A 26,190-nucleotide genomic window follows, 5' to 3' on the forward strand; every position below is an offset into this window, starting at 1 on the left:
CTGGTCCTGTGAGGGTGCCCATCTCCAGCTGCTGGTACTCCAGCGCCGCTCCCAGGGCTGGCTTGGTCATACCAGCCCCTTCCTTGGCCGCAGCGCTGAGCCGAGCAGCTGGGCCTGGCACAGGAGCCAACCGCCGCCTTTGAGGTGAGCCCCACCCTCGGTGCAGTCCTTGTGCCCACGCCAGCCCTGGGTGCCAGAGGTGGGCAGAGGCACTGCCTGGCAGTCTGTTACGGGGGGCGCTGGAGTCTTCCCTGCTCTGTCCCCCACCTGGGGACCAGGCATGGGGGCTGGCTGTGGGTGGATGCCCATCTCAGAGCTGGGGGCTATCCTGGGGTCAGCCAGTGCATGGGGATGCGGTGCAGCCTGGGGGACCTCCGCTCGCGTGGGCTTTTGTCAGATCCACCAGCACCCTGTGCCCAGGGCCCGTGGTGCAATGTGAGGCCAGATGCACTGTTCTGAGTTCCCCGTGTCCCAGGACAGTGCGGCCCTGGCCTGTCGGTGTGGGGAGGACCCAGGTGTCCAGGCCTGGCGGATCCCTCTTCCCCAGCAGGAGAGGTCTGCGTTGCACGGGGCTGGGACCTCTCCTCTCCCTTTACTAGGGGCTGCGCATGGACCTGTCTCCTGCCATGGGTGGAGGAGGCTGCATGTTCCCTGGCTCCCCTGGGCAAGGCCGTAGGATGGCAGTCTCCAGGCTCAGTGTTTGTCACTTGTTGGCATTTCAGGAACAAATCTGTCATTGATGACACAGCCCTCATCTGGAGCCAGGAGACCTGGCACTCTGGAGAGAACAGCAGCTTCGTGCCCCCCACGCTGTCCCCGCATGCCCAGCCAGTCAGGCCCTCGAGAAAGCTCTGTGACGCCAGCCCCCCCTTCCCGCAGCAGTGCCCTGGTCCCTTCCCCAGAGCGCTTGGCTCCAGCCCGGGAGGTCCCTGCAGGTCCCAGCGTGGCCCATGACTCCCCCATTCCCACATGGGTTCCGCTTGTCCAGCCCTTGCCTGAGTGGAGCCGGCCTGTGGGCAATGCTGGGCAGGGCACAAGCCCTGGCCTGAGCCCAAGAGCAGCCGCCTCCTACCTGTCGCCCGGGCGCTGGTAAATCTTCTGGCTGGCTGTTGAGAGTGTGCGTGCTTCCCAATTAATTCCTCTGCAGTGTGAGACCTGGTGGGTCCCTGCTCCATTAAATGCAAACAGCCCAGGCGCCGTGGCAGAGCTGCCCCAGGCACAGCATTTCCATGCAGAGTGGCCGCCCCCGGGCCCAGCAATCACGGAGGTTATTAAAACCGTCAGAGCTCTTTAATTCTTGCTCTCCCAGCGCCTCGGCACCAGCCTGCCACCGCCGCTCCGTGGTTTGGGAGCTTCTGCTGCGCTGCGGCAGCCGGGAGGAGCCACGCCCGGCGGCGCCGCCGTTCCTCGCGGCTCCTCATTGCCATGCTGGATCTGCAGTCTTTTGCATCTGATGTTCTCCGCACTCGCAAGGCCTCTGGGCCCATCTCCGCCCGCACGTCCCTGGGGCGGGCGACAGGCGGGGGCTCATGAATTCCAAGTTGGGGCTTCTCTTGTTTACTCTTTCAGGGAAGATGGCGCAGCCTGTGGCTCCAGCATAGGCCTTGTCCACTGTGCATGCGGCAGCTCCTACACAGGCCACGAGAGCGACCGTGTACTGCTAGGGGGGGGCACAGCTCTGCCTACAGTAGCCTTGCTCTCCCCCAGTGCCTGCTGAGAGCTCAGACCCACCCTCCCTCCTCACCCACCTGGGCAGGCCCTGCTTGCAACCCACTCCACCCAGTGCCTTCAGCAGAGGCAGCTGGGGCTGGGGTGCAGCTGGGCTGTGCTGTGAGGACGTTGGAGCGCACATGTCTTGCCAGGTCTGGCTGGGTCAGGGGGAGTTTGCTGTGCAGCTGGACTGGAGATGGGGTGAAGGGCCATGTTTGCAGGGTCCATCATGCCCTGGGTAGGAGGGGTGGCAGAGCCTGAGGCAGCAGCCACCAGCCCTGCCTGGACGTCCCAGCTGCAGTTGCAGCTCATCTGTAGGGCTGCACGCGGTCAGTCAGGGGGGCTGTGGGGGTGCCCTGAGCTGTGTACGAACAAGGGCTTGGGCACCAGGGCCAGGGCCCCAGGGGGGTCCGTGCCACGTCTCCCTGGGGCCCAGGACTCGGGCAGCTGGAGCCCTGGAGCTGTGCTGGGTCCCCTCCAGGCGGGGGTGGAAGAGATTGCTGCCTGTGCCTGGCACGGGCTGCAGGTGAGTGCTGCCCTCCTGCCCACTGGAGCCTTTCAGCGCTGGGAGCAGTGGTCCAGGAGCTGGGCCTGACGCCCCTTTCCCCGGGATCCAGGCTGCTGCGGGGCCGGGCCGGGCCGGGCCGGGCCGGGCCGGGCGGCGTGCTGGTCCGCCTGGCACGGAGCCCGTGGGGGGAGCGCTGGGCGCTCTGCCAGCCCGGGCAGGCGGGAGGACGACTCGCAGGCTCGGGGCGGCTGGCCGGCGGCGCGCTCGGGAGTCCTGCCCCTCCCCAGGCCCGGCCCCGAGGACCTCGCGCCAGCAGCCCGGGCCCCGCCGGCGGGTGCAGCAGGAGCGGGGCCAGCGGGCAGGACGGCCGGCGGGGGAGCCGCGGGCCCCGAGTTGCAGCCGCGCCTGCGGGTAAGTTCCCGGTGCTGCCTCTCCCGCCACGGCCCGGGCCCCTCGCCCCGCTTCGCCGGGCTCCCCCGGTGCGGCCCCGCCCAGCCGGCAGCGCGGCCCGACGGGGCGTCCCGCGGAGCGGGCCCAGGACGCCCGGAGCCGCCCGCCCTCCCGCCCAGCGGCCCGGGGCGGGGGCAGGGGCAGTGGCCCGCGGGTGCTGGCCGGGGCGGGGCGGCGGCCGCCTGCCCGGGCTCGGCTCCATCCCCGGCGCCGCCGGCACCCGGCACTAACGCGGGGCTGCGGCTGCGAGCTGGTCCCTGCCTCCCGCGCTGGGCCGCCTGGCGCTCCGGGGCCCGGGGGGGGACTCCCCGCTCCCGGCTCAGCCGGCGACCCGCGGCTCGGGGCCGCCCGTTGCCGCTCTGGGCTCTTCCGCCGCTGCCCGGTGCGGCCCGTCCGGGCTCCGCGTCCGTGCGGCAGCCGGGGGCACCGACCCCGAGCCGGTGGGCTCGGCCCGGGTCTCGGCGCGCCGCCTCCGCCCGGGTGGGCGCTGTCCGGGCCCGGGCGGCCGGCGGGGGAGCGCGCAGCGGCCGGGCTCTGCGGGACGACGGGTCTGGCGGGGCTCTGCCGCCGCTCACCGCACCCGGAGCGGGCACGGGGCTGGGGCCTCCCGGCGGAGCGCACCGGGGCCGCCGGCGGGGTTGGGGGGGCTTCCCCAGCTCCCCGTCCTGGCCCGGCCCGGCCCGGCCCGGCCCCCCTCCCAGCCCGCTCCCCGCCCGAGCGACGGCGCGAGCACACGGGAGGTTCAAGCGCGTTTATTGAGGTGCGGCGGGCGGCGGCGGCGGGCGGGGCGGGCGGTCCGGCGCGGGGCTCAGGCGCAGGCCGCGGGGTCCAGCGCCACGGTGACGTCCGCCTTGCAGTGCAGCGTGCCGGGGGCGCCGGGCAGCAGCTGGCAGCTCCGCAGCTCGGGGGCCACGTCCTTCACGCACAGCGCCTGCGGGGAGAGCCGCCGTGAGCGCGGAGCCGCCCGCCCGCCGCCGCCCGCCCCGTCCGGGCACTCACCATGGCGCGCAGCGCGGCGGGCGGGCGGGGCGCGGCGCCCGGCAGGTCGGGCAGCAGCAGCGCGGGGCCGCCCTCCGGCCCCGGCCCCGGCCCAGCCTCCGCCTCCGGCTCGGGCTCGGGCTCGGCGCGGCGGCTGTAGGGCGAGCGGCGGATGCCGGACAGCAGCCCCGAGGCGCGGCCCACGGAGTAGTAGTTTGGGCCGGCCGCCTGCTTGTACCACGCGCCGGCCGGGCCGGCCAGCAGCGCGGCCAGCGCCAGGCTCAGCGCCAGCGCCCGGGCTCCGCGCATCGTGCAGCGGCGGCAGCAGCGGCGGCTCCCGCCCCGTCTCGGCTCCTTATAGCGGGCGCGGGGGGCGGGCCCGCAGCCTCCGCCCCCCGCCCGCTCGGGAGGAGCTGGGGCGCCCGAGGGGACGGGGCAGCTCGAGCCGCTCCCGCCGCCCCCCGCCCGGCTCCGTGCCGGGGCTGCTGCCGGCTGCGGCGCCCGCCCCCGCGGGCAGCCCCGCTCCCGGCACGGGCGGAGCAGGGCCCGGACGGGACGGGGCACCTCCCGCCGGTTACCGGCCCGCGGAGGGGTGCACGGGCCTGGGCCGGACTTCGCGGGCTTTGATAGGGCGTCAGGGCACCTTCAAGCCTCCCCGAGGCGCTGGGTCCTGCTGCAGCCGGGGCTGGCCCGTGCCATTGCTCCTGCTGGGACCAACCCCGCAAGGTCCTGGCTAGAGGGGCTTGCAACGGGACTCCCCGCCCTACCAGCTGTGGTTTGCCTTCCTCTGCAGTCGGGGCACAGTCTCTGCCCGGGTCCCTGGAGCATCTATGAAGCCCCTTTGACAGCAGGACCATGGCTGCTGCACCCCCCTGCTTCCTCTGAGGGGGCTCAGGTGCGATGGTGTCAGGGCAGTTTAGGTGATCGTTTGCCTGGCCTGGTTTGGACAGGGCTGATCCTGCCTCAGGCAGGGGCCGGACTAGGCGCCAGGCTCTAGGATTCTCTGTAGCTGCATCCTGCTGCCTGCCCCCAGCGCCCCCTCCCAGCAAACCCAGGAAGAGCCCCACCCCTAGGGCTCATCACAGACCTGCTCCTTGGTTCACCTCCCCTCCCTTCGTCCCTGAAATGTCCTGTACTCACTGCTCCCAGGGGCTGGACCCATGGAAGAGCATCGCTCCCCTGGGCGACAGGACCCCTCGTCAGCCCCACAGCCCAGGACAGGGGTCCCTGCTGCGCTATTCTCCTGCCCCCCCAAGGCTCCATCATGCAGCTGGAGGTGGTCTGCCTGGCAGGGATAGCTGGGGCACTGCCAAGGATGAAGCAGGGAGCACAGGTGGTTCGCGGGACGTGGGCAGTCAGCTCAGCTAGCGTGGGGACGGGCATCACTGCCAAGGCAGGGCCACAGGTCGCATCCTGCCACCTGGCTGCACATCCAGGAAGAGTCCTTGTCAACAGCATGGACTCAGTCGCCCCCTCGGTGTCTGTGGGTGGGCAGCCGCCTTCACAAGAGCTCCCCTGGGCCCACAACAGTAAGGAGCAGCAAGAACCATGAATCACAGCCCAGGGTTTATTGAAACCAATCCACGTACCAACACGTCGCAGCTGGAAATTAGCCGATGCTGCTGCTGCTTGGAGGCTGCCTGAAAGGAGCAGGTCTCATCAGGCCGGCGGCCGAGACTCAGAGAGCGCAGGATGCTGCTGCTGAGGAGCGTGCCCGGCCTGCAGCCCCTGACCCTCCAGGTCATGGCAGCATTGGCGCTCTTGCTAACGCTCAGAGCCAACAGCCTCCCACGGCTGCTAACATGTGGGAGCAGCCTGCTTGGATGCAGAGTGACAAGCAGCACCAGCAAACCTTCAGCAGCTGAGAGGACGCAAGAGCATTTGATCAAGGGAACAGGACATGGGATGCCCACACATGGAGGCACAGGAGGAACAGCCTGAGGCAGCTACTAGAGCCCTCCCAGAGGCCAGAGAAAGGTGGAGTCAGGCCAGGCCTTAGAGGGCTTTTCAGGGCACAGGCAGGGGACAGGTTCAGCTAAACTCACTCGGCCTCCTGGCACGTTTGAACAAGATGTTTCTGTCTGGGTCCGGGCAGAGCTGAGCCAGCAGTAGCAGCGCCTAAAACGTCAGGCACAGGGGTGTCCATGTTCAGTGCCCAAACAAGGACTCACATATTCGTGGAGACACTGATGGCTGCCACGGGAAGGGCAATATGGGATCCACCTTGTCCTGCTGCCCTTTCACCCAGGTGAATGGGGGCTGCACAGACCCTGTAGGCACAAGGCACAGGGCAGAGGAAAAGCCGACCAGCTCGGGCTGCACGGAGGGAAGAGGTGCTGTGTGGATGCGACTGCCACGGTTGGGGTCCTCGCACGAACGTTGGGAACATGTTAGACATGTAGCCACATCCGCACTGCTCACGGCAGCCGGGAGCTGCTCTGCGTCTGCGGGAAGTCAGAGTGTGTTGGGGCCTGGCCTGCGCCTGCTTGGTGTCCCTGCGAGTGCCTGGCACACGCGCGATGCCACACCAACGCTTTGCTGCTCCAGGCCGCAGGGAGAGGGAACCCGGAGGCCGAACTGCAGCCCAGGGCGCCGTCACTCCTTGAACTTCCACTCCTGCCGGCACATGGGGCAGTGCTGCTGCACCTGCTGCGAGTTCAGCCACTTGAGGATGCAGTGCATGTGGAAGCAGTGCGAGCACTGGCCCCACACCAAGGGGCAGTCATCGCCGGGCACCTTACCTAGGAGGCAAGGACAGCGGTCAGCAGGGAGCGAGCGCTTGGGGGCAGGGGCCGGGGAGCGGCGACTCACAGTCCGGGCAGCAGCCGTTGAAGGCCATGCGGCAGATGCCGCAGTTCTCGTCATTGGCCACCCACAGCCAGGACGCCACCCCGTTCCAGCTCTTGATCTTCACCTTCATGGCGCCGTGCACGGCCGGCTCCCGGGCGCCTGGCAGGGGCGGCACGGGGTCAGGGCCCAGCTCAGGCACCGCCACCACGTGCTGCCCCCCGGTCACATCTGCCCCCCTCAACCACGTGCTGCCCCCCCCCCCGGACTTTATCTGCCCCCAACACCCCCCGCGACCATGTGCTGCCCCCCCTGTCATATCTGCCCCCTCAACACCCCCCGCGACCACGTGCTGCCCCCCCCCGTCACATCTGCCCCCCTCAACCATGTGCTGCCCCCCCCCCCGGGACTTTATCTGCCCCCCCACCACATGCTGCCCCCCCCGACTTTATCTGCCCCAACACCCCCTGCAACCACGTGCTGCCCCCCCATCACATCTGCCCCCCTCAACCACGTGCTGCCCCCCCCGGGACTTTATCTGCCCCCCCCCACCACATGCTGCCCCCCCCGACTTTATCTGCCCCAACACCCCCTGCAACCACGTGCTGCCCCCCCATCACATCTGCCCCCCTCAACCACGTGCTGCCCCCCGACTTTATCTGCCCCCCTCAACACCCCCCGTGACCACATGCTGCCTCCCCGTCACATCTGCCCCCAACACCCCCCGCGACCACGTGCTGCCCCCCCCGTCACATCTGCCCCCCTCAACCATGTGCTGCCCCCCCCCCGGGACTTTATCTGCCCCCCCCCCGTCACATCTGCCCCCCTCAACCACATGCTGCCCCCCCCCCGGACTTTATCTGCCCCCTCAACACCCCCCCGCAACCACGTGCTGCCCCCCCCATCACATCTGCCCCCCTCAACCACGTGCTGCCCCCCCCCCGGACTTTATCTGCCCCCCTCAACACCCCCGTGACCACATGCTGCCCCCCCCGTCACATCTGCCCCCTCAACACCCCCCGTGATCATGTGCTGCCCCCCCCCGTCACATCTGCCCCAACACCCCCCGCGACCACGTGCTGCCCCCCCCCCCCCCCGGTCACATCTGCCCCCTCAACACCCCCCGCGACCATGTGCTGCCCCCCCAGTCACATCTGCCCCCCAACACCCCCCGTGACCACATGCTGCCCCCCCCGTCACATCTGCCCCCAACACCCCCCGCGACCACGTGCTGCCCCCCCCCGTCACATCTGCCCCCCTCAACCATGTGCTGCCCCCCCCCCCCGGGACTTTATCTGCCCCCCCACCACATGCTGCCCCCCCCGACTTTATCTGCCCCAACACCCCCTGCAACCACGTGCTGCCCCCCCATCACATCTGCCCCCCTCAACCACGTGCTGCCCCCCCCGGGACTTTATCTGCCCCCCCCCCACCACATGCTGCCCCCCCCGACTTTATCTGCCCCAACACCCCCTGCAACCACGTGCTGCCCCCCCATCACATCTGCCCCCCTCAACCACGTGCTGCCCCCCGACTTTATCTGCCCCCCTCAACACCCCCCGTGACCACATGCTGCCCCCCCGTCACATCTGCCCCCAACACCCCCCGCGACCACGTGCTGCCCCCCCCGTCACATCTGCCCCCCTCAACCATGTGCTGCCCCCCCCCGGGACTTTATCTGCCCCCCCCCCCGTCACATCTGCCCCCCTCAACCACATGCTGCCCCCCCCCCCGGACTTTATCTGCCCCCCTCAACACCCCCGCGACCACATGCTGCCCCCCCGTCACATCTGCCCCCTCAACACCCCCGTGATCATGTGCTGCCCCCCCCCGTCACATCTGCCCCCTCAACACCCCCCCGCGACCACGTGCTGCCCCCCCCCCCCCCCGGTCACATCTGCCCCCTCAACACCCCCCGCGACCATGTGCTGCCCCCCCAGTCACATCTGCCCCCCAACACCCCCCGTGACCACATGCTGCCCCCCCGTCACATCTGCCCCCAACACCCCCCGCGACCACGTGCTGCCCCCCCCCCCCGTCACATCTGCCCCCCTCAACCATGTGCTGCCCCCCCTCCGGGACTTTATCTGCCCCCCCCCGTCACATCTGCCCCCCTCAACCACATGCTGCCCCCCCCCCCCCCCGGACTTTATCTGCCCCCTCAACACCCCCCCGCAACCACGTGCTGCCCCCATCACATCTGCCCCCCTCAACCACGTGCTGCCCCCCCCCCGGACTTTATCTGCCCCCCTCAACACCCCCGCGACCACATGCTGCCCCCCCCGTCACATCTGCCCCCTCAACACCCCCCGCGACCATGTGCTGCCCCCCCCGGTCACATCTGCCCCCTCAACACCCCCCGCGACCACGTGCTGCCCCCCCCCGTGGTCACATCTGCCCCCCACAGCCCCCCCTGGGGCTACACCTGCCCCCAGTACCCGCGGGGCGGAGGAGACGGGCGGTGGCGGCCCCGCCCCGCTCACGTGCTCTCCCCCGCGCGCGCACCGTCCCCGGAAGTGGCGGCCCCATAAAGCCCCGCGCGGGCGGCCTTCGCCCTCGCCCCGCCCCTTCCGCTTCCGGCGTGGGCGCAGCGCGGCCGGAAGTGCAGGCCCGGAGCGGAGCCGCCATCATGGCCGACAAGATGGACATGTCCCTGGACGACATCATCAAGCTGAACCGCAGCCAGCGCGGGGCCGGGCGCGCCGGCGGCCGCGGGGGCCGGGGCCGGGGCGGCGCGGCCCGCGGGGGGGGCCCCGGCCGGGGCGGCCTGGGGGCCGGGCGGGCCGGCGGCGGCCCCCTGCGGAACCGGCCGCTCATGGCCCGCGGCGGCGGCAGGAACCGGCCCGCGCCCTACAGCCGGGTACGCGGGGGCGGGGCGGGGGGCGGCCGGGCCGCGGGGGCCGCCTGGCTGGCCGGGCCGGGCGGTGCTCGGGTCCCCGCGGCCGCGGGCGCTGAGCCCGCCTGTCCCCTTGCAGCCCAAGCAGCTCCCCGAGAAGTGGCAGCACGACCTGTTCGACAGCGGCTTCGGCGCGGGCGCGGGCGTGGAGACCGGGGGCAAGCTCCTCGTCTCCAACCTGGACTTTGGCGTCTCGGACGCGGACATCCAGGTAGGCGGCACGGCACGTCGTGACGCGGCCCGGCCCCTCCTCGCGCCTCCCGGCTCCTGGCGCTCGCGGGGGCCGCGCCCGGTCTGTGCCCCCGCGGCGGGTGCTCCCCTCTCTGCGGCGGCTGGCAGGTGCCTACAGACGCCACGTTTGCAGCTGTTCTCCGGGGTCCCCTCGGGCCCCTTCCCGCCGTCCTCCTCCCTGCTCTGAAGTCGTTGCCTCGGCCACAGCTCGTTTGCACTTGAACGGGGCATCCTCGGCGCGCCCAGCTGGGGACGTGCTTTGTGTGGGAAGGACTTAACCGCCTTCAGAAAAGCACGGGGCGCCGTCCTCCTCCGGTGTCTGCAGCGCTCTCCTCTTTGGTGGGGAGGAGCCAAGCAATCCTAGCCGAAACGCAGCAGTCTTGCGCGTTCCTAGTCGCGGTCGAGGGTCCGTGCAGAGACTCGCTGCGCAAGGCCCTGCCGGCGCCGTGGCGTCCTCTGGGAGCGAGGGGTCGCTCTGCAGCGGGTGCCTTGTCTTGCTGGTATAAGCTGCCTCCCCAGAAGGGGCTTTGCCGGGTTAGCCATCTTGGTAAAAGCTTTAGCACCGAGTAGCCCTTAGGCTGGGTCTTTCCAGGGAAAACGAAAGCATCTTTTAATTTCCAGGTCACTTGAGAGAATTTATTGTGATTTAAAGTGTAAGGTCAAAGACTTCCCTAGCCAGCGTCTTTTCAGTCGCTTCCAGCTAACTTGAATGAGAACAACCGACTGTATTTTTGCCTGTTGCAGCAAATCCTAAAGTTTGCTTGAGGCACCAAAATGAAACGAACAGCTGTTCAGCTGAGAATCCTCCTTGCAACGGAGTTTGGCCAGTGCTGGCTCTTTGCATGGACAGAGAGTGGCATTTTGTAGTCCTGCTGACTTTATAGTGTTTTGGCTGTGTTGGGCCGACAGGTGCTGAGCAGCCGGGTGGGATTGGGTTTGACACTCCTACACACATCGTCAGTGCAGAGCTGCAGTCTGCGTGAGCGATTCCACCATGCCGACAGTGGTGAGGAGGATGCTTGCTTACGTCTTGGTCACACAGGTGACTTGGGCAGTAACTGAGCTCTCGTTGCTGCCCACGGAGAGCTAGCGCGCTCTGTCCTTGGCTCTTACTGAAGTCTGCAGTGCAGTGAGAACTTCCTGTGGAAGTAACTGATGCAAGCAGCTTGTCGTGGGTGTTTGCGCAGCCTCCCTTGGGGTAAAGGGCAGGCACGGCTTCAGCACAGATGTAGTATGAGACGGATGAAAGCTAGAAACAGGCCTTGGAGCCTGCTGGTAGTGCTGCTGGCCTTGGAGCGATTGGCCCTCTGGGTGTAGTGCTGCCCATCTAAGGGCCTCGCAGCCCTTTTGAAAAGAAGGTAGGTGTCCCCATCTTGCTGCTCAGGAATTTAGGCCACAGCATTCAAATGACAGCCTGGGTCACTCCTGGTGGCAGCCTCAAAGCAGGTCTGAGATCTTGCTCCTGTTCTGTCCGTGGGCACACAATCTCCCTCTGAGTGAGCTGCTTGCTGGCGTGCTCGGGCTTCAGTGGGAGCTAGGTGCATTAGAAACAGACTTTGGAGCAGGCAGCAAGCTACTGCCAGTTGCTTTACTCAGATATAAAACTTGCTGTACAAAGCTTGCGGCTGCTTGTCCTCCCCTCTGTCTGCTGGGGGCAGAAAGCAAGAGAGCCTAGAGCATCGCCTTAGGTTTCAGAATGACTAAATCTTTTCTCACGTGATTGCCAGACAAGTTTCCACTGAAAACTGCCGCACAGAACCCCTGGGCATGCTTAGGAATTAGTGCAGCTCTATAGCAGTGACCGGCTCCTTGGTGAGGCGAGTGGCAGACTTGTGTCACTGAGCTCAGGATTATCGGTTTGATCTTGGTATCAGATGTACAAAGTTCCCCTTGAGGAAGAATCGGCTCAGTGTCCCAGAAGTGGTTTCAGTGGGTATGTGTAAATGATCCAGCGAGCAAAGTCTAATTGAACCTGAGCACGTAGATCTGCTTTTCACTCCATCTTCTGGAGCTGCTGCCCCTGTGGCTTTGAGTTCTGTCCTTTCACACACACTATCTCCTGGGCTGTCACTTAATGTTTTCTGAAAGGCAACTGAACCCCTAAACTGGTGCCACAGCTAGAGATGCCGCCTTCCCCTCCCCTTCTCCGGGTTCTTGTCTCTGGTGTGGAATAGCTTCTCTGCATCTCAGCAAGTGCCAACAGCTCCCCTCTCTCTGTTTTTCAGGAACTCTTTGCAGAGTTTGGGACCTTGAAGAAGGCGGCAGTACATTATGACCGGTCTGGACGCAGTTTAGGGACGGCAGATGTACACTTTGAAAGAAAGGCAGATGCTCTGAAGGCGATGAAGCAGTACAATGGTGTCCCCTTGGATGGTGAGTGTGCCTGGCTCTTTCCAGGGGACACTTGATTCAGTAGGGGAAGGATTTTAGTTGCCAGTGCCACTGGCAGAAATTTGTATTCCGTTTTCCCCTCTCCCAGGGCGCCCCATGAACATCCAACTGGTCACATCACAGATAGACACACAGAGGAGACCAATACAAAGGTGAGATGTTTTGTCTCATGGGGCCTGGGTGACTCGTTCTCTTCATGTGGGCAGTGAATTTGTGTAGCCTGCTTCTGTAGGAAGATGGCTTTGGGCTTCAGGTCTGTCCTTGCAGCACTTTCCTGGTGGTTGGGTTTCCTTGTGGTGGGACTGTGCCATGACTAACAAAACTGCTTTCTCTGCTTCACAGTGTAAACAGAGGTGGCATGACCAGAACCCGTGGGTCAGGATTTGGTGGTGGAGGCAGTAACAGGCGAGGTAGCCGTGGTGGGAACAGAGGGAGAGGCAGAGGAACAGGAAGAAGTTCAAAGCAGCAACTCTCTGCAGAAGAATTAGATGCACAGTTGGATGCTTACAATGCCAGGGTAAGTACAGGTTCCCTGGGTGGAGTTTGTATGTGTACATCAGTCCTCAACAGTCTACAGCTGTTTGCCAGAATGATGGGCCAAATGTGTCTCCTCGAGACTGGTCAGTACCTGGTTCCTGAATTGTCTTATTCAGAAGTAAGAAGTGGCCCTCGGGGACCAGCTTTTCAACAGGCAGAGGCCTGTTTGGGCCAGACTCTCCTGTCAGTGCTGCACATTACTGTCTGTGAAGATCTGGGTCCACTCTTTGTGGGTGAGGGGAAGAGCTGGGGCAAAGAGCTTGACCTAGTGTGACCTGATGCTGAAGGCTAGCAGAGAAGGGCTGCATCATTGGAGGCACATCTGGTGTTGTCCCCCTGCCCCTTCAAATAAAGGGGCCAGCAACCGCACTCAGCAGGGCAGCCTCCACTGACTGAATGAATGCATGCAGTGGAGCTGTCCTAAAGGAGAAAGCAGGCCTATGATTAGACTGGGAAATGTAGGTAATGGATCTAAAGAATTGGGTGCCTGCAGCTAGTCTGTTAACAACAGCTTAGATCAGGGGTGGGCAAAATGCAGCCCGTGGACTGAATCTGGCCTGCCAAGGGATTTTATTCAGTCTGCAGGGGGTCCCTCGGCCCCACCTAGCCCAGATGTGGTGGGCAGCCTGGACTGCAGTGCATGTGGTCAGTCCTGCCACCCCCGGGCATGCAGCAGGGCTGGGGCAGTACAGTGGCTGGACTCTGCTTGCCAGCCAGAGGAGCTGCTGCTGCCACTAAATCTAGGTACCATGATCTGTGCTGCGCCCCCCCGCCCCCCGAGGAGCAAGACGGAGCAGGTGGGAAGGGTCTCCAGGGAGACAGACCCAGGACCCTGTAGGCAGGGTGCACTCTGCTGGACAATGGGATGGGGGTGCAGGGGGCAGTGTCTGGAAGCAGGATGGGTGAGGTCAGGCCCAGGATCATGGGGCCTTACTGGGGGCGGATCGCGGCTTTACCCCCGGCCTCCTGCTCTCTTCCTGCCCACAGCCCCATCCTATTCACTCAGCTGACTGTGGGGGAGACCCTGCCCACTCTGTCTGGTGCCCCCCCAGACCAGTTTAGTAATCTATCACTTGAGGACTCTTGGTGAGCTGTTGTGGGCTAGGGGGTGCTGACCTAGCTTGCAAGAGCTCGCCAAAACTTCCTAGCCCAATTATTTGCCCACCCCTGGCTTAGACTGTGAGGCTTTCAGGCTCCTGTTAACGAGCATGTGGGCATGTGCTATGTGAAAGTCTCCTAGATAAGGGGAAGTGATCGGCAAACTGACTGCCATTTCAGACTCTAGTCCTTGCTAAGAGACACATTGGGAGGTATGTGAAGAACGAAGCAGAGCAAATGTGCCCATTTATCAGAATAAGAGTGACCTGGGCAGGTTTTGTCTAGTACATGCTGGAAAAACTTTTATTAAACCACTTCTAGGCATTTAACAGATAACGAAGACATGAGCAGCAAGTAGCATGATGGGTTTGTACAGGACATCTTGATGGGCAGCTCGATGGCTCTCTTGCAGAACTACAGTGATAGCGGGGGGAAATGGAGTTGGCCAGACCTCATGCGACTTAATTCACAAGCTGGAAGCTTAGCATGGAACAGGCTTAAACTATATTGTAGCAGAGCTAGCTGCTGTGAAAACACTTCCAGTGAGGACCCCTAGGCTTGATCTATGTTGGGACCAGTGTTCGAGAGGAGTGAACAGAGCACTTGAGTTGTTCCTAGGGATGTTTTAAAAGGGCTGGCGGGGTGAGTGACACGGGGCCCTAGGCCTGAGGAGACCAGCTGCCAGAAATGCAGGAGTCAGCACACAGGACTGTCACTGTATGGTCAGTGTGACGTTGGTTTGCATCTGCAAAGCAAGGAGGAAGTAGCAAGGGCCTGGTGTTATTGCAGGTCACGTGCTGAATCTACACCAGCAGCGTGACTGGCTGACAAAGGCTTATTTTACCAGTGCTTCACTAGCAAAGAAAACTACTAAATCGTGCGTGCGCTGAATGCTTGTGGCTGCCGCCAGGCTTGAGCAGCAGTGCTGCGGAGTGCTCTCTCCCAGGCGGTGTTATGAATGTCTGAAACCTAACTGGTTTAATGTCAGTATGTTGCTACTGTCCGTGGTGGTAGAAGTGCCCCCCCACCTGTAACACCTCATCCTTAACGCCTCCTTCTGCATCCTTGGCAGCCAAGAATCCCACCTGCACTACCCAGCTCAACTGCCTCTTGCGCCAGCAGGTGCATGTGGCACAGGCCTGTTTCTTTGACCCCTGTCCTGAGCCGTTTCCTCTACATTGCTCAGGCTGTTCACCCCTTGCTACTGCTTGCTGAGACCTGTTCTCCCATTGCCATGGCAACCTTGCCCTGAAAAACTGCTTACCAGCCTTATGACAGCCCCAACCTGGAGTGCTGGAGCCTGGCTTCTGTCTGCTGCCCCCCCCATGTGCTCTGGGGGGCCATGCCACGAGTAGAGCTGCAGGTACCGGTCGTGGTAGGGGCTGAACTGCGCAACACGGCAGCCAGATTCTCCAGGGCAGTTTCTGCAGTTGTTTGTACTGTGGACACACACCTGCAGGACACAGAAAACTAAGATGGGCACCTGTTAACGTGAAGCTAATACTAAAAACAAGTAATGCAGCATGCCCCGGACTGCCTGCGTGCTTCATAATTCAGGAGGGCTGCTCTCACTACGCACTTCCTGTATCTGAGAAGGGTGGGGTGTGCCTTGCCTTTTAAACATTACTGGGAAGAACAGGATGAAAATAAGAGGGTGACGGAGGAGGAGAGCTGGAGCTGGATTTCGGGGGGGAGGGGGAATAGTACAACCTCTGAGATGTGCTGGGCTTCCCTCTCAGGTGGTGGAAATGAAATGGGGTCTCTTAAAACTAGACAGGGGTGCTGGGAAAGAGGGGAAGGGAGAGCAGGGTCTTGCCCACCTTGGAGAAGTGCACCAGTCAGTTCATTTTTAAAGTGTGCCCAGTTAGGCGGGTTCACACCTAATGCATTTCAGCCAGTTTGACCCTTTCTTCCCATATTGGTATGTTCCAGTGGAAGCAGCTGGCTCTAAACTGATCATGAACGGGACTGAGGCTCTGGCTAAGCTCGGGTTGAACCGGAAAGCTTTGTGCGAGCACGCTCCATAGGTCCTCTTTGCCTTGCCCATGGCACAGCCGAGTAACTGCACTTCACTCTTGTTCTAGATGGACACCAGCTAAAGCAGCGAGCACGTCCCCTGCATGGAAAGGACTCCAGACATCTCATTCCATGCTCTCCGGAGGGAGGGGTGTACGACTGTGGCTACTACTATCAAGGACGGAATTTGTTTTACTTTTATGTTTTGGAATAGGTTTTAAACTCATGTAAAGGTTTTTTTTAATTCTGAAACAGACCTGTTTTGTACCGAGTTATTTTTGGGAAAAATTTTACTGGTTGCCTGTTGGGCGGAGGTGGCTTTTTCACCTTTGCCGTAATAAAATAGAAATGTGTCTAGATCTGTAAATGTTTGCTTCCTGTTGCAGCTGGAGCCGAGGAGCGGAGTCAGCGGGCGGCAGGAGCGTGAGCGGGTGGGAGGTGGTGGGCAGGCCTCTGTCGCATCCCGTGCTGAGGGCCGAGTCCCTTGCCCTCCGGAGGAGGCTACTGTTCTGCCTTGGCTCTTTTCCCCTCCCCAGCGTCAGTGCGAGCTGTGTGCGTGCAGCTGCGGGGGGAGCCGCCCTGCCCTAGCTGCAGGGACACGAGAGTGCAGCGTGTGGCGGGAGGGCCCGGACCCCGCTGCTGCACCAAGCCTGGCTGCGAGGGGCCCAGGAAAGACTTGGTCTTTCAGTGACCCCCCGCCCCCTGCTCGTTTCTCGGGGGGGCCTCGTGTGCCCCTTTCCGCCCCCCGGAGCCCTGCCGGGTGGGGCTGCTCCACGTGCTGCCGCGATCCGTCCCCCCCCCCCCCCGCCTATTTCCCGCCCGGTGACGTCACGGCAGGGGCGGGGCTCGGGCTGCCGCCTCCACTTTATTGCCACAGGCGCTTCCGGTTGCGGACAGCCCGCCATGCTTCTCGCAGGGGCGCTCCCTCCGGCGCCCGAACTCTATGGTCCCTCCCCCAGCGGTCGCATGCCCAGTCCCGTCTGGCCAATCAGCGTCGCGAGCCGGGCCGGAAGTGAGGCACTTGGGGTCGGCCTCATATAACAGGAAGTGACGGGCGTGTCCCGGAAGTGCGAGGGCACGCAGCGGCGGTGGGGCGGATCCGGGCGGCGGTGTCAGTGCAGCTCGGAGCAGCGAACGGGCCGGGTAGGGCGGGGCGGGGCGGGGCTGCGACCTCTCGTGCCCAGGCCCAGGCCCAGGCCCGGGGCCACGGGCGGGGCGGGGCGCCCGGGTCCTGCTCCCGCCAGTGCTGCGGCCTCCGCGCGCGGGGCCTGGGGGCGTCTCCGGGGTCACGGCGGCTCCCGGTCCCGCTCCGCCGCGGGGGCGCGTCTGTGCCGAGGTCTCGCCGGGCCTGCCCCCGGGCGCGGCCCCCCACAAAAGCCGGGCCCGGCGTCGGCGGGTCCGTGCGCCGCTGTCGGCCCGCGGGTGCCTGGGAGCCCCCGGCCCGGCCGCGCTCGCCCCTCGGGCCCCGCTCGCAGCCGCGTGCTCCCGCTCCCCCTGCCCCCGCGGAGGCAGCGGCGTCCCCGGGCCGGCCTCGCAGCCGCTTGCGCCAGAGCGGAGCCCGAGGAGACGGGATGGGCTCGCAGGCCGTTGTCCTCCCTCCCTCCCTCCCTCGCTGGCTGTCTGGCTGGCTGGCAGACCCGAGCGGGGTCGGGCGGCCCTGGCGGCGGGGCTGCCTCTGCTCGGTGCAAGGAGCCCGGCAGAAAGGCTCTGGAGGCGGCAGGCTCCCTCCGTCACAACCGGGTCACGGACGCACACGATGCAGGCGCCGGCGCCTGCTTGCTGCCCCTCCCCGGTGCCAGGCTCGCGGGCGCCCCGGGGCCGACCAGCAAGACCGCGGGGCCCGGCTGCCTCTGTCGTCCGTCCGTCCGTCCGTGGGCTCCTGGGGGTTGCCCCGGTGCCCCCACCCCCTCGCTGCCCGTGCCGCCGGGCCTAGGACTTGAGCAGAGCCCGGGCGCTGTTTCCAGGGCAGGCGTGGGTTGGGACGCTCGGATACTTCCTTTCGTGCCCGTGGCTGGCCGATGGGCTCGATGTCGGAGCTGGCCTGCAGCCCGCTTGGCTGGTCTGGCTCGTCCCCGCGCCGGGCCCAGGACAGCGTGGCCCTTTAGCAAGGTGTCCTGGGGCTGGCTCGAGTCGTCTGTCCCTGAGCGCTTGGCCGGAGGGGCCTCGGCTTCCCACCTCCCCGCTGAGAGCACGCGTGCGCCGGCTGCAGTCCCCAGGGGCTGTCTGCCAGGAGCCTGGGGATCCCGGCTGCAGGGTGCCCGAGCGTGGGTGGGCACAGAGACCCCAGGGGAGTCCGACGGCACTGCTGCTGCAGTCTCTTCGTGCTCCTGAGAGCCACGGGCGGGAGCGGTTTCGTGCTGGGAGGCTCAGGAGCTGCGTTCTGCCTCGGGCGCAGGGTGAGAGTCCTGTCCTGCCCCCTGCTGAGGCTGCGGGGAAGTGCCGGTGAGTCATTTTTCCCCTCTGCTCGAGGGCTGGCTTCCTTGTTGGTGCTGCGATGGCGAGGGCCGAGGCTTGCTGCGGGGAAAGGCATTGCCCCCTTGCCCTTGGGCTCCCTCGCCAGGCTTGCATTGCAAGGAGGGTGCTGAGCAGCTCCGTGGGTTTGCCTGCGAAAGGCCGCTCTGGGTGCATGTAGGGTTTCCTGGGGGCTTTTCCTTGCAGCACTGCTAGCTGTGGGTTGTCATGGTGACAGGTTAAGGAGGGCGTGTGCAGGCTGGGGGAGGTCTGGAGCGGGGAGAATCCCTGCAGCTGCACGTGGTGCGAGATGCCCCCGAGTCTCTTGTGCTGGCGCCTGCAGCTGTTTGCGTTGGCAGGGCTTCCCTTGCGCTGCTCTGCCTTCCCGGGCTGGGAAGGGAGAACCCAGGGCAGCAGCAGGTGCCTGCGGCCTGTGACCCACTGGTCTGGGGAGATCCTGGAGGAGGGTCTCCTGTGCGGCGGAGGTGGGTGCTGCCTGGTGCTGCAGGAGCGGAGCAGCCTGCGGTCACCCGCGCTGGCAGGCAGTAGCACAACTTGGGGCCGCAAGGCCGTGCGGTGTGGGAGCTATTGATCGGGGTGGGAGCCTGCAAAGCGGTGAGGAGCCCAGGCTCTTTGAGGGGGGCGTCTCCATGCATTGGTGCCCCTTGCCCGCATGGCGGCCATTAGCAGGACCTGTGTGCGGAGGTCAGCAGCTAGGGAGGAGCTGTGGTTGTCTATGCCCAGGTCCTGGTGCGTCAGCTGCTGCAGGCGCCACTTTGCTGGAGGTTGCACCGGTGCCCCGCTGCAGCTGGGACGCCTGAGCATGGGCCTCGGGGCCCCTGGTAGCTGGCGCGGTCAGTCTGGGTGGCCTGGCAGTGTGGTCTGCCCAGCTCTGAGCACCAGGAAGCAGAGGCCAAGAGCATGTTGCCACCAGCCCTCTCTGTCCAACTGACCTGGGCTGTACAGGCGCTTCCCCTCAGCGGCTGGAGGAAGAGCCCCGGCCTCGGGGAGGCTTCGTGACAGTCTCCTTCCTGCCTGGTTTGGCGCCTTCCCTGGGGAAGCTGCCAAGGAGCTGTGACTGGGGCGGGGGGGGGCGGCGCGCTGGGACGAGCTGCTGGGCGTGGGCAGGGCAGGGCAGGAGGTGGCAGCGGGAGCCTCTGGGGTGGGTGGGTGGGTGGGCGGGCTGTGCCGAGCCTTGGGCCCCTCTATCCGGCTGGGCACACGTGGCCCCTCCCGGCACCGCCAGCCCAGGCCCGAGTGAGTTCCTTGCCCTCCGCCTGCGTGGTAGCACTCTGCTTCCAGTGCCTCGCCGGGGGGTGGGCAGCCCCCAGGACCCGGCACTGAGGTGTCCTTCCCTGAGCTACAACTTGCTGGGCCTGGAGTTGTCCTCACTGTCAGTGCTGGCAGGGGGCTGCTGGGGCCCGTGGTACCCACAGGAGTCCCAGCCATGTGGAGCGTGGTGCTGGGGGCCACCAGGCTTGCTTTGGAGGGGGCAGTGCTGGGCTGGTGGTTACCTGATGCTGGACGTAAGGGCTTGGCCCTTCATAGGAAGCTGCTCCCCAGTAACGTCCGAAACGTGGCCACACCCAGGCTGTGTCCCGCCAGCTCCCTGCGCCCAGTGCTGCAGCCTGCGCTGGCTTGGCCCACGGGGCTGATGGCTTGCCAGGCGCTCTGCACTGGCTGGAGCCCGGGGCTGCTGGGAGCCATACATCCCTTTCTGCCCTGGTTAAGGCTCCTCCTGCCCCTTGGAGCTCATCTCTGGTGTGGAGAGTGCTTCGCCTGGAGGCGAGTGGCAGCCGTGTCTGTGCAGGGGCAGCAGGGCGGCAGCTGGGAGGGGTCCTTGGCCTACCCTAGGGCCTGGAATTGCAGTCAGGTGGAGGAGGTTGCAGAGCAGATGTCACCCCAGTAAGGGAGGCACCGTCTGCCTCCAGCAGCCCAGCTGGCCTGGCCAGAGCTTGGCTGGGGGCTGGGAGTGCTTGTCCATGGGGAAGCCCTGGCAGCTGGGCACGTTTCCCATGCACATTAGCAGGGATAAGAGCTGAGGTCTGTTCCCACTGTGATTAACTGCACCAGCTCTCTGGAAGCACACGTGTAATCTCTGCTGCCAGGAGCTGTGGGCGGGAGGGCTGCCTGGTGAACAGCAAGCTGCTGTGCAGAGCAATCACGATGGCTCGGCCTGCCCGGCACCTTCGAGCGCTGGCAGAGCCTAGATGCGAGATCTGGTGCTGGGGCCGGGAGCGCAGCTGAGCCTGCAGGGGCACGGTATGTTGGACAGCGAGGACCCGGGGAAGGGTCCTACAGAGAAGCAGCTCCATGCAAGCCCCCAGCGTTGGGCCAGAAAGGGCTGATGTGGCTGTAGGAAGGGGGAGAAAGGGTGACTGGTCCTTGTGCACAGTGGTGGGGAGAGACCTGGAGCAGCCACCCCCAGGCCTGGTGTCAGGGGTGTTGAGCATGGGGAGAGGTGTGGAGACTTGGCAAAGGCTTGACTGAGCCCAGTCAGTCCAATTTAGCCGAGAGGCCGAGGCTGGTGACTAGCGTGCAAGTGCCTGGAGCTGGGAGCGGGAGCCAGACGGGCCAGCCAGGAACAAGGCACGAGCAGCTCTGGGGCCTGGGCGGATCCTGTGGCCTGTGGAGCCCAGGTGTGAGCTTGCGGGGCGGGGCTTGAAGAGTGTCCCACCAGTGCCAGGCAGGCCTCTGCACCCCAGCCGGGCTTGGCACCAGGCTCCCCTTGCTGCTGCGTGCCCTGGCTGTTTCCCTGCTTGCTCCCCCACCCTGGCTGCACCTTGGCATTGGAGTGGGTCTGTGCCCACATCCATTGCACTGTCCGGCTGCGGGGGGAACGTGCCTGGCTGGCATTCCCATTGCAGTGCCGCGATGCTCCTTGCTCTCCAGACAGGGGCCTGAGCGCTGTGAGCAAGATCCCATCATGTCTTGGACTCTGTTTACGCAGAGCTTTGGAAGGTGGCGCCGGGTGCGAGGCCGGAGCGCTGAGGGGAGTGGCTGGGTCTGAGCTGGGGAGTTGGTCGCAGGAAGCTGATGTCAGTAGCGGGGAGGCCTTTGGCAGTTCCAGGGCTTCACATTTTTCTGTAGCGCCAGGCTTGGCCCAAGCTGCCCTTGCTGTCTCTCCAGGGCCTCTGAAAGGTCAGGGGTGTGGGGAGGCAGCAGCTCATGGCTGGGCGTATAGCAGCAAACCGGTTTGACCAGAGTCGTGTGCGAAGCCTCCCAATCCCGGTGCAGAGCAGGCCAACGCCAGGGCTGCTAATCTAGGAGCTGCAGCCAGTTGGTGGCCTGGCTTGACCTTTGGAACAGGCCAGCGTGAGCTCAGATGAGCCATGTGCCGCGCTCTGCTGGGGGGACAGCCAGTGCCCAGCTCGGGACAGCCCGATGGGGCAAAGGACCAGCGGTGGCTGAGGCTGTGAGCCCAGGGCCTGTGCTGCGCAGGCAGAGCCAACCCAAGCAGGGTGTGGGGCCTGAGGCAAATCAGCCCATGCGGGGCGCTGCCCCTGCTCCCATCCCACACGCCCCGCACCTGAAGAAGCTGCCGGCGGTGGCGGGGAGTAGTGAGTGGCTGCACACACAGCCGGCAGTGGCGCGGAGTCACTGCGGCCGCTCTGCCTGGTTCTGCGGGGCTCCCCAAAGTGCAGGCCCTGGGTGGTCGCCCCTATTCGCATGCGTGCCCACCCCCAGGATGGCCCCGTGTGCAGGCATCTGTTCTAGGCAGTGACCTGGGGGCTCGGCTGAGCCATTTTGGGGAGCGGTGGTGGTAGTGATGGGGAGGGGTGTTCACCCTGCCTGGGTCCAGTGTCCTGGTAACTGAGCCAGCAGAGCTCAGTCCTCTCTGCTGCCTGCAACTGGTTCCCGGCGCTGAAGGAGGGTCCCATGCAGCTGCTGGGGGCCAGGGTGTTGTCCCAGGGAGCCATCCCACAGCCCCCTCCAAAGGCTGGGCACTGGAAGAGGAAATGGGCTGTGCTGGGAAGAGCCCCCCAGCCTCCCATGGCCCGGAGCAGCTGGGAGGTGGCACCACTGAGCTCCTGCCCTCCCCCAGGTGTATCTCACGTGCGCAAAGATGGCGGAGCAGGAGCCAACAGCGGAGCAGCTAGCCCAGATCGCGGCGGAGAACGAGGAGGACGAGCACTCTGTTAACTACAAGCCACCTGCTCAGAAGAGCATCCAGGAGATCCAGGAGCTGGACAAGGATGACGAGAGCCTGCGCAAGTACAAGGAGGCCCTGCTGGGCTCTGCTGTCACCATCACTATGGGTGAGACTTGGGGTGGGTCCGTGGGATGCATGCGCCCCACCCTGGCCCCATCAGAGCTGCCAAGCAGGCAGTGCTGCACAGCGCAGCGCAGCACCACCCCACCCCACCCCTGTCCTGCGCTTGAGCATGTTGCTACAGCCTGGGTGTGTCCTGGGCCACAGGATTGGGTGCTGCTGGGTGGCTGGCTGGAATCGGTCACCAAAACTTCCACATCGGTCTCTTTTTTTGGACTGCTGCTGTGTGGGAGACCCTGAGGCTGCTGAGGTGGGAGGCTCTGGGGCAGCGTTAGAGGATGGCTGGGTGCTGGGGACTCTGCGGCAGATGGACCATTTTGTGGCAGCTGCTTTCCCAGGGCCTGGTGGGGAGGGCATGGGTGGACCGGCTCCTGGGGCCCAGTGTCCCGGGCATCTCAAGGAAGCTGCTCATTGCTTCTCCTTTGTCCTAGATCCCACTGTCCCCAACGTGGTGGTGACCAAACTGACACTGGTCTGTGCCAGTGCCCCTGGCCCTCTTGAGTTGGACCTGACAGGTGAGTGAAGGGTGGTGCTTCAGGTTCCTCCCAGGGAGAGTTGCCAGGCTGGCTCCACGCATGTGTCTGCAGGAGTCCTGGCTGTTACCTGCCTGCCCGTCTGGGCTGCTGTAGTGGGTGGGAAGCATAAGGCTGGGCTCTGGAGCACTCCCAGCCGCCTGGCTCCTGCTGGGGTGGGCAGGGCTCTGGCTTGCAGAGGCTTTGTTACCAGCCGGGGGAGCTGCTGAGCCACTCTGCAAGTGCCCACTCCACCCCTGAGCCCTGCAGGCAGGTCTAGAGGAAGAAGAGCCCTGCAGGATCTCCCAGCTGTGCCCAGGCACCCTCACCCTGATGAGAGCCTCATGGGGTCCTTATGGGCCAGGAGTCCAGGCTCTGCCACTACTTCCTGGCTGCCGGTAGCTCAGTCTGCACGGAGCCCAGCTCCTAGCTGACCTGTAGGCAGTGTGAAAGGGTCTGAGCTGCTTTGTCCACCCCACAGCTGACCTGGAGAGCTACAAGAAGCAGTCATTTGTGCTGAAGGAGGGTGTGGAGTACCGGATAAAAATCTCCTTCCGGGTAAGGAACTGCTGGGCAGGGCCTGTGCCTGGGCAGCTTGCTGTGCCCATAGGGTGGGGAGGGCCAGGCCCTGCTGCTGCTGCTGCTGCACTGTCCATGTCTCTATCTCCAGGTGAACAAGGAGATTGTGTCGGGACTGAAGTACATCCAGCACACGTTCAGGAAAGGGGTGAAAAGTAAGTGTCCTCTCCAGCTTCCCCCAGCCTTAAATAGTGAAGAGAGGTAGCTGCTGAGGGCAGCCTACAGCCAGGGGCTGTGAAAGGGTCTTGGGCGTGTTCCCAGCCCTAGTTGTGCTCCATCCTCTTGTCCTGGAGCAGATGGAGCCGTGGTGTGGAACCAGGTGGTGAGGGAGCCTGTCACTGGCCTGGGCCTGGCGGGAGATGGTGGGCTCTTGATGGGGGCCAGCAGCCGCGGGGGGTGGAGTGGCGGTGAACGAGGTGGCATCTGCATGCGGTGGGGCTGTCCTTGCTCTGCTGAGTCCCGCCAGCTCCTGGGGGAGGGCCGGGGCTGCTGTGAGCATGGAGCGGGGGTGTCGAGCCCACTTGGTGCTGCCTTGTCGGCTCTGGGAAGGCTCTTACCCCTCCCCTCCCTTCCCCTCCCATTCACTCTCCTTCCAGTTGACAAGACTGAGTACATGGTGGGCAGCTACGGTCCCCGTGGGGAGGAGTACGAGTTCCTCACCCCCATGGAGGAGGCGCCTAAGGGCATGCTGGCCCGGGGCAACTACAACATCAAGTCCAAGTTCACAGACGACGACAAGACTGACCACCTGTCCTGGGAGTGGAACCTGACCATCAAGAAGGACTGGAAGGACTAGGCCTTCCGTGCCAACCCCAGAGCCAATCAGACCGTGGCTACGGTAGAACCCCCCTGTACCAAAGTGCTGACATCGGAGCCCCTCCCTCCCTCCCTCCCTCCCTCCTTTTAAGTTGCCCAGAGCACTCTGCTCCGCCCTACCCCGTCCCGATCTCTCCCCAGAGAACCGCTGAACAGAACCCACCAGTCCCCATGTCTGTCTGCCCCAGGCCGGAGGTGGGAGCTCCCCACCCTCCCGTCGCCCTGCTGCTGCTCCTGACAAACCCCAGGCAGGTGCGGATGGGGAGGGAGGGCCCCTGCGTCCCATGGGCAAGAGGCTTTTCCAAGTGCTTCTGCTCATGGGCCAGGGTTGTTGGTGCCTCCCCAGTGGCCAAGGAAATCATGATGCCAAGCAGCCGTTGACCCCTCTGTGAGCTAAAATCATGTCTGTGGCCTGCCCGTCCCGCGCTGCTGCGTCCTGAGGACGCTGGTGGCTCCATCTGTGGCTGTCCCCTGCAACCATGATGCCTTAATGTGTAACGTGCATCCTCAAGGGAGGGGGTCCTGCTCTTGTTACACTTTTTAAACGCCTGCCCCAGTGTCTGTCTGCATGATGCCCTTGCCCGTCATGCCCCGAGTCCCTCTTCAGGTGGCTCCTGGCTTGGACCCATTCTCCTCCTAAGAGCCCCTCCAAGAGGGGGAGGCTGTTGGAGGTCCCAGATGCTCCCAGCCAGCTGCCCCACGTTGTCCAGAGCATTGCCCGGCAGAGGCTCCCAGGCCTGCTAGCACAGCGCTCTGCTCAGCCCTGCCCTGCCTGGTGCAGCCCCAGCCCCTCGGTGGGCCTGAAGGGGCAGCTGGACAGGCGCTGGTGCTGCTGTCACCTCCTCCTTCCACTCCAGCCAGGAAGGGCTGCAGAGCTCAGATGCTCCAGCAGCCTCTGCCCCTCTTGGTTCAGTTCCAGGCTGGAAGACGGACTCATCCCCTTCTGCAGCTGCTTCCATAACTCATGAGAGCCCCCAGCTTGCAATGGACACAGGTTCCAGAGTGGTGAATGCCTTACGTATCTGTTCTGCCTTTGAGACTCGTGCCTGGCCTGTCAGTATTTATTGCCTTGACAAGTAGACTCCTTTCCCCGCTCCCCTCTGTGTCCCAGAGCAGCTCCCCCCGGCCCCTTGCAGCACTGTCTCCATCCCGACCACCCCCAGGGCCTGGGGCCAGGGGGCTCGTGCCCCCCGGCTACTGGACAGGCGCGTTCCAGCTCGCATCTCTCGCCGGGTGCTTTAACACAGAGGTTGTACCAGAACTGGGACCAAGTACGTGTGGTTTTCTCGTAGCTACAGTCTCCTGCCTCTAGCTCCTCCCCCTCCCTCTAGAGCTAGGTTTTGTTCATTGGGTCTGGTGCATCTTGTCTGTAAATCCCTGACCCGGATTAACAGGTTGGAATCGTCATCGGCTTCCCCTTTTATGACAGTTAAATAAAGCCTTCAAACTGACCACGCCTGTGTCCCTCTGCTCTTTCCTGCTGAGGGCGAGCAGCAACCCTGCCCCTGGCTGGGGGGAGCCCTGCTGTAAGTGCTGGGTGGTGCTCTGCCTGGTGCAGAGGCGTTACCCCCCCAGGTGCTGGTGCTGCTCTGCCCGGGCGCGTCCTTTACGGTGCTGAGTGGGTGCTGCTGTTGCCTGCGGTGGCTGCATCCTGGCTGGGGCTTTGTTCCTGCCTCTGCCTGGATGGTTCTGGGGAGCTCTGTGCTGCCCTGGGCCTCACTAGCTGAATGAAGCCTCAAGGCCACGGGCTGCATGGGGGCCTGAGGGAGGCTGTGCACCAGAGCTAGGGCGCTCTCCCTGTGGCTGCAGCTGTCCGCCTTGGGCCTGGCCAGCTGGACTCCCTGCCTTGGCTTGGGCCCAGCCTTCCATGAGGCGGCGGGTGCTCCGAGTGGGTTGTCTTGCTGCTCCCTGCGTGGGGGCCAGGGGCTGCTGGAGAGCAGGTCCCACCCGTGGCCCT

The 26,190-nt window shown here is 64.7% G+C and overlaps 3 protein-coding genes across 3 annotated transcripts; 2 read left to right on the top strand and 1 right to left on the bottom strand.

The window, feature by feature from the left end:
* Positions 1 to 3,386: 3,386 nt before the first annotated feature.
* Positions 3,387 to 3,981, bottom strand: NPB (neuropeptide B). Its single transcript, XM_059733103.1, has 2 exons — positions 3,668 to 3,981; positions 3,387 to 3,599 (listed from the first exon to the last, which is right to left on the bottom strand). Exons 1-2 carry the CDS (start codon positions 3,953 to 3,955, stop codon positions 3,477 to 3,479), a joined length of 411 nt encoding a protein of 136 aa, XP_059589086.1. The 5' UTR covers positions 3,956 to 3,981; the 3' UTR covers positions 3,387 to 3,476.
* A 2,467-nt stretch (positions 3,982 to 6,448) lies between these two features.
* ALYREF (Aly/REF export factor) lies at positions 6,449 to 15,959 on the top strand. Its single transcript, XM_059731899.1, has 7 exons — positions 6,449 to 6,595; positions 8,872 to 9,293; positions 9,409 to 9,540; positions 11,786 to 11,933; positions 12,040 to 12,103; positions 12,294 to 12,468; positions 15,671 to 15,959. The coding sequence occupies exons 1-7, from the start codon at positions 6,484 to 6,486 to the stop codon at positions 15,683 to 15,685; spliced, it is 1,068 nt and encodes a 355-aa protein (XP_059587882.1). The 5' UTR covers positions 6,449 to 6,483; the 3' UTR covers positions 15,686 to 15,959.
* A 678-nt stretch (positions 15,960 to 16,637) lies between these two features.
* ARHGDIA (Rho GDP dissociation inhibitor alpha) lies at positions 16,638 to 25,684 on the top strand. Its single transcript, XM_059731900.1, has 6 exons — positions 16,638 to 16,745; positions 22,099 to 22,312; positions 22,758 to 22,841; positions 23,320 to 23,396; positions 23,509 to 23,572; positions 24,014 to 25,684. The coding sequence occupies exons 2-6, from the start codon at positions 22,120 to 22,122 to the stop codon at positions 24,211 to 24,213; spliced, it is 618 nt and encodes a 205-aa protein (XP_059587883.1). The 5' UTR covers positions 16,638 to 16,745; positions 22,099 to 22,119; the 3' UTR covers positions 24,214 to 25,684.
* Positions 25,685 to 26,190: the final 506 nt, after the last annotated feature.

This window comes from Alligator mississippiensis, chromosome 8 (genome assembly GCF_030867095.1).
Source record: "Alligator mississippiensis isolate rAllMis1 chromosome 8, rAllMis1, whole genome shotgun sequence".
NCBI lineage: Eukaryota > Metazoa > Chordata > Crocodylia > Alligatoridae > Alligator > Alligator mississippiensis.

What these genes read in the sequence shown, in the direction of transcription:
- NPB (XM_059733103.1), bottom strand. Translation starts at nt 3,955, where the DNA reads ATGCGCGGAGCCCGGGCGCTGGCGCTGAGCCTGGCGCTGGCCGCGCTG. An exon ending in CCGCCGCGCTGCGCGCCATG is followed by an intron (nt 3,600 to 3,667) that starts GTGAGTGCCCGG and finishes CTCTCCCCGCAG; the next exon opens with GCGCTGTGCGTGAAGGACGT.
- ALYREF (XM_059731899.1), top strand. Translation starts at nt 6,484, where the DNA reads ATGCGGCAGATGCCGCAGTTCTCGTCATTGGCCACCCACAGCCAGGAC. An exon ending in GGCCCGCGCCCTACAGCCGG is followed by an intron (nt 9,294 to 9,408) that starts GTACGCGGGGGC and finishes GTCCCCTTGCAG; the next exon opens with CCCAAGCAGCTCCCCGAGAA. An exon ending in TCTCGGACGCGGACATCCAG is followed by an intron (nt 9,541 to 11,785) that starts GTAGGCGGCACG and finishes TCTGTTTTTCAG; the next exon opens with GAACTCTTTGCAGAGTTTGG.
- ARHGDIA (XM_059731900.1), top strand. Translation starts at nt 22,120, where the DNA reads ATGGCGGAGCAGGAGCCAACAGCGGAGCAGCTAGCCCAGATCGCGGCG. An exon ending in TGCTGTCACCATCACTATGG is followed by an intron (nt 22,313 to 22,757) that starts GTGAGACTTGGG and finishes CCTTTGTCCTAG; the next exon opens with ATCCCACTGTCCCCAACGTG. An exon ending in GTTCAGGAAAGGGGTGAAAA is followed by an intron (nt 23,573 to 24,013) that starts GTAAGTGTCCTC and finishes CTCTCCTTCCAG; the next exon opens with TTGACAAGACTGAGTACATG.